At 47.6% G+C, this 7,987-nt stretch overlaps 1 protein-coding gene and 1 non-coding gene across 2 annotated transcripts; one reads left to right on the forward strand and one right to left on the reverse strand.

Moving 5' to 3' along the window:
• The first annotated feature begins 4,527 nt into the window (after positions 1 to 4,527).
• On the forward strand, positions 4,528 to 7,284 carry LOC122017736 (transcription factor NIGTH1-like). Its single transcript, XM_042575418.1, has 4 exons — positions 4,528 to 5,458; positions 5,550 to 6,170; positions 6,286 to 6,362; positions 6,449 to 7,284. Exons 1-4 carry the CDS (start codon positions 5,257 to 5,259, stop codon positions 6,869 to 6,871), a joined length of 1,323 nt encoding a protein of 440 aa, XP_042431352.1. The 5' UTR covers positions 4,528 to 5,256; the 3' UTR covers positions 6,872 to 7,284.
• Positions 7,285 to 7,623: 339 nt separating this feature from the next.
• On the reverse strand, positions 7,624 to 7,695 carry TRNAD-GUC. Its single transcript has one exon. It is a non-coding gene; the product is annotated as a tRNA-Asp (tRNA).
• Positions 7,696 to 7,987: the final 292 nt, after the last annotated feature.

Raw genomic sequence — 7,987 nt, forward strand, 5'->3', positions numbered from 1 at the left:
CTGCTCGACACTCATCATTCGCGTTTCGCTCACCATTGTTACTAATTGGTCTGCACTCACCGCTCACTTGCCGCTCTGCTCGGTACTCACCGCTCATCGCTCACTCGTCGCTCTGCCCGACACTCATCATTCGCGTTTTGTTCACCGCTGTTGTTCGGTCGGCGCTCACCGCTCATCGCTCACTCGCTGCTCTACCTGGTACTTGTCATTCACGTTTCGCTCATCGTTGTTGCTTGGTCGTCTGCTCGACCATTCACTGGTACCACTCGGCTACTCATTTTATGTCGATCGGCTTATTGCTTCATGTTTTTCTCAATTGGGCACTCGCCATCGCTCGCCCATTCTTATTCTGCCCAATAGGCATTCTCTCTGCTTCTTGGTTGATATTTTTCGATTGTCTGGTCATGATTTATTGTCGCTTGGTCGATATTTTCTCGATCGCGCGCTCGACACCGCTCGTCCATTCTCATTCCGCTAGATCGGCATTATCTTTGTTTCCTAGTTGGTATTTTCTCGATTGCGCGCTCGACATTGCTCGCCCGTTCTTATTCCGCCCGACCTGCATTCTCTCTATTGCTCGGTCGACATTTTTTCGATCGCTCGATCGTGATTTATTGTTGCCTCGATCGCGTGCTCGACACCGCTCGCCCATCGTCTTTCGACTCGCTCGGCATTCTCGACCTCTCAGTCGACACTTTCCCGGTAGCGATTTACTATCGCTCGGTCGACACTTTCTCGGTTGCGATTTACTATCGCTCGGTCGACACTTTCTCGGTCGCGCTCGCGGCTCTGCTAGTCTATTTGTCTCTCCATTGTCCGGTCGTGATTTATTGTTGTTTGGACGACATTTTCTTGGTCGCGCGCTTGACACCACTTGCCCATCATCTTCCCACTCGCTCGGTAGTCGCCCTATCGCCCGGTCAACATTTTCCGATCGCTCACTCGCCAATACTCGGTCTTTCACTTTGTTTTGTTTAATGAAAGATCGACAGCTTTACATCCGCTTGGCATCTACAGGGTACCATTCAGATATTCGATCAAAGTTTGGGTCGATTGTCGTTCTATCCGACACTCATAGCCTGGTCAACATTTATAGTTTGCGACTCACTCGTCATTCTGCCCTACCCTCGTCATCTGCGTCTTGTTCGTCGTTCGTCGCTTTGCCCCGCATTCGTCTCCCGGTTGGCACTTGTTTTTTGCTTCTCGCTCAGCAATCACCTAACCGCTCTGCTCAACCTCGCTCGATCGTCTTCTCGATATCACTCGGTCTCCCTGAGCATCTGATTGATCGCTTGCTCGGCATGTGCTATGCACTATTTCTAGTCGCTCGCTCGATACTATTTGTCACTTGTCCGACATCGCCACAGCTATTCGTTCGACGTGATAAGACGAGCCCGATGTTCTGAGGCCGCATCCGGTAGCGATTCTGTGGTGGGCTTGGTCTAGTTAGTCGGACTTGCGCCTCCTTCGACTAGACTTGAAGGGGAGGCTTGTGATACGGATATGGATATAGGATAGAGGATAGAGGAGAAATAAGGAGGAGGGAGGAGGGCATTTTGGTCTTTTCATGGGTTAGGGCTTTAAGAGGGGAAAGGGACACTGTAGCAGGGGGCTGCTTCGTTCGTGGTCTCGCCGTCGCAAAGAGGGAACAAAGAAGGGAGCTTTCTTCCTCCCTCTCACACTCCTTGCCGGCGCCGACTCCGACGTCGACGTGGGTCGCCACCTCTTCTTCTCTCCCTCTCCTCACCGCGCCACCACCGCTCCTCCCTTTTTTGCCACCACCCTCTAGCTACGGTCGTTGGCGACGACCTCCTTCTTCCTCCTCCTCTCGACGACAGCGACGACAACCTTTCCTTCCTTCTCCTCTCGACGCCAGCGACGACAGCCTTTCCTCCTTCTCCTCTCGACGACAACCTCCTCCCCTTCCCGTGCCAATGATGTCGGTCGCCACCTCCTCCCTCCTACACGCAGCTGCCCTGTCTGTCGCTTCCCTCTCCCTTGGCACACCGGCGCCCATAGCTACCGGTCACCTCCCTTCGGACCGCCGAACGGCCAAGCGTTGTCTCACCAGCGGTCTCCTCCAGGACGCCGCAGCACTACTTCTCATATTGCATGCCTCATCTCAGGCCACCTCCGGATCGTCCGCATTGTCGTGTGTCATTGATGTGGGTCGGGCCTTCGAGCCCGCGTTGTTGTTATATTCTGCCATTACTTGTATGATATTTTTTATGTCCCGGTCTGCGTGCCAGTGTCTTATCCTGGTCTGCGTGCTGATGTCTTATCCCGGTCTGTGTGCCGGTGTCGTATCTAAGCCCGTGTGCCGATATTTGTATCCCGGCCTGTGTGTCGATGTCTTATCTCGGCATGCGTGCCGAGGTCGCGTCCGATTTTGTGCCACTTCGTTCGGCTCCGTGTCGTCAGATCCAACCCCTCGTCCGACGCATTCATCTACCCTTCCAGGTCGCGACAACTCGAGTAGCGTCCCATCCGAGGGCGCCCCCCTGGGCCAGGGTACGTTTCTATACTCACCCATCATTTATTCATTATTATATTATTAGTCTGTTCCTTATATGTTTGTTGGATCCGCCTCGAGGTACCAGGGACTAGGGGGACCAGTCGCTGGCTACAGGTAGCGTTGACTAAAAGACTTTTGAAGACTTGGTCAACACAGAAGTCATCTCAGCATATTCCCATCCGAGACGTCACGACTCGGTTAACATTTCATCCACCTCATCCGATGGTCCGTCTTACTCAATTTCTGAATGGGATCAGATAATTTCAATGGGCGAGTATGAATTCTGCATTAATCGTATATTAATACATCTGCTATACTTTAGCAAGATGCAAAAGAAGAATTAAGGTGGGAAAATATTAATTCATTCACTTGAACAAATTTTAGATAAAGTTTGTCCCTGTATATTCACAACATCAATGAATATATTTATGATACATTAGAAACCCAGTAACCAACCATAAAATCTTAAAACTTCCAAAGTGAAACTGAAGTTCTAGTACACAATGGAGTCATCTCCATCACCTCCTCTTTTCCATTTACATTTCCAACGGGAACTTGATTCCAGATTGGTGTCAGTTACAGATTTGAATAAGCTGAGGAAGGTTCGGTGACTTCAAATATCTGAAATGAACTCAAGAACGCAGCTTCCGATCAAGAGACGACCTTCTGTCGAAGCCTATTGGTTCAGTAGGCGCCAGTGCCTACAGAGCCATTACAAAACCAACAAAGCTTTCCAATCCTGTTCTAGCAAAGAAGCCGAAGAATATGATCAATGACCTATATAGCAAAATAGAATCATCATCTTTTCTCGACATTCTCACGATCATACCAAGATTTTCCAGACTAACTCACTCAGTTAATAATCTAACCCCATGAATTAACACCACTAACAAAACTGAACTGGTGCAAATTGATGGCAATTGGGCATCTCCAGCCAGAGCCATGGCCGTCCTTTTGCATGCTTTCCGAGGCCAGGAATCATACTTGTCTCTAGATAACTCGGGGCTTAACTTAAAAGAAGAAGATGCACGAATAAATTAAAGCTAATGGCCATGTCCCAATTGGAACCTTCCCTGCTCGCATTTAGACAAAAGGTATATTCAACATGCGCGATGCCGGAGAATACCGAAGCCATGTGTCGTCGCCTCAAAAGCTCGGCGAGCAGACGGAAAAAAAATGAGGCGGAGGGAATCCGAAAAAGCCCCGCGTTGGAGTCTTGTACCTGAAGACTGATGCAGAAAGCGACCGAGCTTCATGATTGCACATCGAATTCGATGCACCGGCCGCACACTTCTTCTTCTGCTTCTTCTTTCTCTTCTCTGCTCTTCTCTCCGTAGGCGTAGAGGAATCTGCTTAACTTCCTGCGCACTTCCTCTAAAGCTACCAAAGCAACTGCATGGAAGATTCCTGCCTCTCGTCGCCCCCCTCTTCTTTGCTTCATTTCAGTGCCTTTGGTCATGGTAGTTTTTGAATTAAGTGGATCAAGTTGAAAACGAGATGCACTGATCTTTAACAGATGTCAAACTTTAGGTTCCCTCTTTGATTAACTGGCCAAATGTCTTTATTCTACAAGGACTTTAGTAGATATTCCTTGCTTATGGAGGCCCTTTGACGATAATATTCTCTTAAGCACACATTAGATATCCTGTCTCCTCTGCCATGAATTCTCTGTGAGTGCGAAAGGTTAGAGACAGTGTATACCTTTTGAATACGAATTAAAGAAAAAGGGAGGCGGCCAGCATCTTCCTCCTTCCCCCTTTCCTTTAATATGGCCCTCTGCCACTGGGAATCTTTGCATATCTTGTTTGAATTATCTATCAGAAGTATATGCTTCTCTCCATCTTTATCTTATCATGCACCCTGTTTATATTATATATTTAATCATTTCGGAATCACTCACGGCCCTATAGAAATTATATATCACTTCGACTGTTTGACATGATCTGTGGCTATCTTTTTAATTACCTGTTCATCATCTACCAGAATGTCCTCTGTGATTCATGCATTTGTTCACCGAGCTACTCTGCCTACCGACTGCAGGGCAGCTGACACTTTTTAACAAAACACTGAGTCATGCGATGTGTGTGTGTAGATCAAAACTTGTAGTTTTACTATTTCAATTCGCTTGAATTTCCATAAAGGACGAGAGTGTAAAGGGGAGGGAAGAAGAATCTTTTCCATGTCTACGGTTGATTTGAAGCGGCACAAGGAGTCCAAAGGCAAGGAACGTGATGCAGAGCAGTCAAAACTAGAGTTTTGGAATCGTTTTGACGGTCTGAATTAAGTGATCTTTAACCTAATTTTATTATTGGTTTAGTTGATTTTAAGACCGTTGTTTTGATCAATAAACTTTTCTTGAAAATGATGAATTTTGGGATGTTTATCTTTTGATATCATGGTGAATCAACAGGTCACCTTGATTCAAAACGGTGAGTAGAACTCTTTTGATATTTTTTGGATGGCACCTTGATTCCCTTCTCTCATGCAATCTCACAAACTTTTGCCTTTGTTCTTTGCAACAAGTTACCGAGCTTTATCTCTTCCTCCTTTTTCTTTTCCTCCTCTCCAATCGTCTCACTTTATTCCTCCACCTCAAATTCACCTTAATTAATTACAAGGAGGGTAATCCCCCATGATTCCTCTTGTGACCTCATAGGCAGCATCATCCTCCTCCACCTCCTCCGTCTTAAGAAGACGTCGCAGCATCCATTCGCGTTAACGTTGCAGCAGTAGGAGCTGCTATGGCTTCAGTGCCCGCCGAGCTCAGCCTCGATTATAAGCCTAACAACGCTTACTCCGTGGCCCAGAAGAAGATCGCAGAGCAACAGCAGCCAGTGCAGAGCCAGAAGATTCAAGAATTCCTTGCGCGACTCGAGGAAGAACGCAACAAGATTGAAGCTTTCAAGCGCGAGCTGCCTCTCTGCATGCAGCTTTTAACCAATGGTACCGATCGAATGAATCAGATTCTTGCGGTGCAACTGGTTAGGGCGTGAGATTTCGACTTTTGTGATTAGTTTTTTGGTTTCTGAAATAGCGATCGAGTGCTACAAGCAGCAGCTGGAGGCGTGCTGGACGAAGCAGGGGATGCGGCCGGTGCTGGAAGAGTTCATGCCTCTTAAGAACATGAGCGTCAACGGGGACGAAGAGGGCGGTCTCAATGCGCCATCCGAGAAGCCGAGCTGGATGCTCTCGTCCCAGCTATGGAGCCAACCGGCGGACGCCGCCTCGGAGAAGCAACTCCCGCCGGTGCCGGCGACGAAATTGGAGGCGGAGCAAGCAATCGACGTGAGCCCCAGGCTGACGCTGGACGCCAAGCAGAGGAACGGCGGCGCCTTCCTTCCTTTCTCCAAGGATAAGAACAGAAGCGGCGCCAGAGCGCCGGCAGAGGCGCCTCCACGCGCTCTGCCGGAGCTCGCGCTCGTGTCCGCAGAAAAAGTCGTCGAGGAAAGGAAGTGCGGCGAGGCGGAGACCGGTGGTGTCAACGGTAGAAGAGAAAACGGTGGCGGAGCAGAACACTGCAAGGGAGGTGGGAGCAACGCGACGGAAAGCCAATCGACGCCGTCGCCGCCCGCCCAGAGGAAAGCCAGGAGATGCTGGTCGCCTGACTTGCACCGGCGCTTTGTCAATGCTCTTCAGATATTGGGAGGCTCTCAAGGTTAGTTAATTAATTTATTGATCAATCTCCATCGCAAACAAAAACTAGGGATCAATGGAGTTTAAAAAAAGATTTGATTTACTATTTTTTTTTAATATGAACAAAAATGGAACAGTGGCGACTCCGAAGCAGATAAGGGAGCTGATGAAGGTCGATGGATTGACCAACGACGAGGTGAAAAGCCACTTGCAGGTTCTGCCCATCCCCGTCACCGTTTCCTTTCCCGCCCTAATGCTCACAGAATGGACTAATAATTTAAATGCTCACTTTTCTACCAGAAATTTAGACTTCACACGAGGAGACCGGCGCCGGCGCCGCAGGTTGCGGCCTCGGCACCGCAGCTGGTGGTGCTGGGAGGCATATGGGTTCCCCCAGAGTACGCCACCTCGGCGGGGGCTCCGGCGATCTACGGCGCCCATCCGGGCCCTGCCCACTACTGCGCCGCCACGCCCATCCCGCAAGAGTTCTACTCGTCGGTGGCGCAGGCGCCGCAACACCGCCGCCGCCGCCACTCGCTTCAACATCTGAAGCCCCCGCGGGCGCCGGCGTACGAGGCGATGGAGGGGGAGTCGCCCGAGTCCGAGGCGAGGAGCAGCGGAGACCGGTCCAATAGCATGGCGGAGGAGGAGGAGGAGGAAGGGGAGGAAGAGGAGAGTGAGGGGAAGGCGGCGCTGGCGATCAAAGCCGAGGACAAGTTCTAAGCATGCATTTAATGGACGTACGTACAGCTGCGAAGGCATGTCGCAGTAGTTGAAATTAAAGCTGGTTCTTGAAGCTGAGGAAGAGAAGGAAGGAGCTTTACGTGGAACTTTGTTGCAGTAGTAGGAGAAGGACGTGACAGGGGGCATTGTCCTGTTGACTTGTCCAAAAGTCAACGTCTCATGGGATTGTGTGAGAACTTTGGAAAGTTGAGCTTGTCCTCTTCTTCTAGATATTGTCGGAAGAGACGAGGTTAATTGAAGGATGGATGAGTTTCAAACTCTGTAATTATAGATATAATTTTCTGATTTTTGTGCTTTAATAAGTAGATGTGTGTAAGTGAAGGGAAAAGAATGAGTCCAGTATATGTTTTTCGATCAAATTTAAATTTATTTAAAATTATGGGTATTTGAAAGTGCCTTTTATATTTTACTAATTTAGATATTCTTCTGTGATTTAAACAATATACTTATTTAATTTAGGATAGGAGATATTTAAATAGGTACACGCGTTGGTATTATCCTAAAGTCGTAGGTGCTCATTCGTGACAATTTTTTTTTATAAAGTAATCTTATTTTCTTATCATCGTTGCTTGTCCTGTCCTGTAAAAGAAATTTTATTTTATTTTATATTTACGCTGCTATAATATTAATAAAAAGGTTGAAAAACCCCACGCCGTTACCGGGGATCGAACCCGGCTCACCCGTTTATATTTACGCTGCTATAATATTAAGAAAAAAATTGTAAAAACTCACGCCGTTGCCGGGGATCGAACCCGGGTCACCCGCGTGACAGGCGGGAATACTCACCACTATACTACAACGACTTTGTTCTTTTTTATCATAGTGCATATTTATATCTTATAAATTTCCACCTAATTTGAACATTCAAAAATAGCTCTGTGTAACCAAAAAAAAAAAGCTAGCATTTCTTGAATTACTCTATGTGATTTATATCATCTTTAATCTTCCTCCATCATAAAGAAACTTAGCTATATTCATCTCTTAGTTGAATCCCAATCTACAATTCAGGTTTCATTTTTTTTCTTCCATTCTGAAAAATAAATAGAATTTCAATTTTAAAAGGAGTCATGCATTTTCAAGGAGAAAAAACAGTCA

The sequence above is a fragment of the Zingiber officinale genome, chromosome 8B (assembly GCF_018446385.1).
Source record: "Zingiber officinale cultivar Zhangliang chromosome 8B, Zo_v1.1, whole genome shotgun sequence".
Taxonomy (NCBI): domain Eukaryota; kingdom Viridiplantae; phylum Streptophyta; class Magnoliopsida; order Zingiberales; family Zingiberaceae; genus Zingiber; species Zingiber officinale.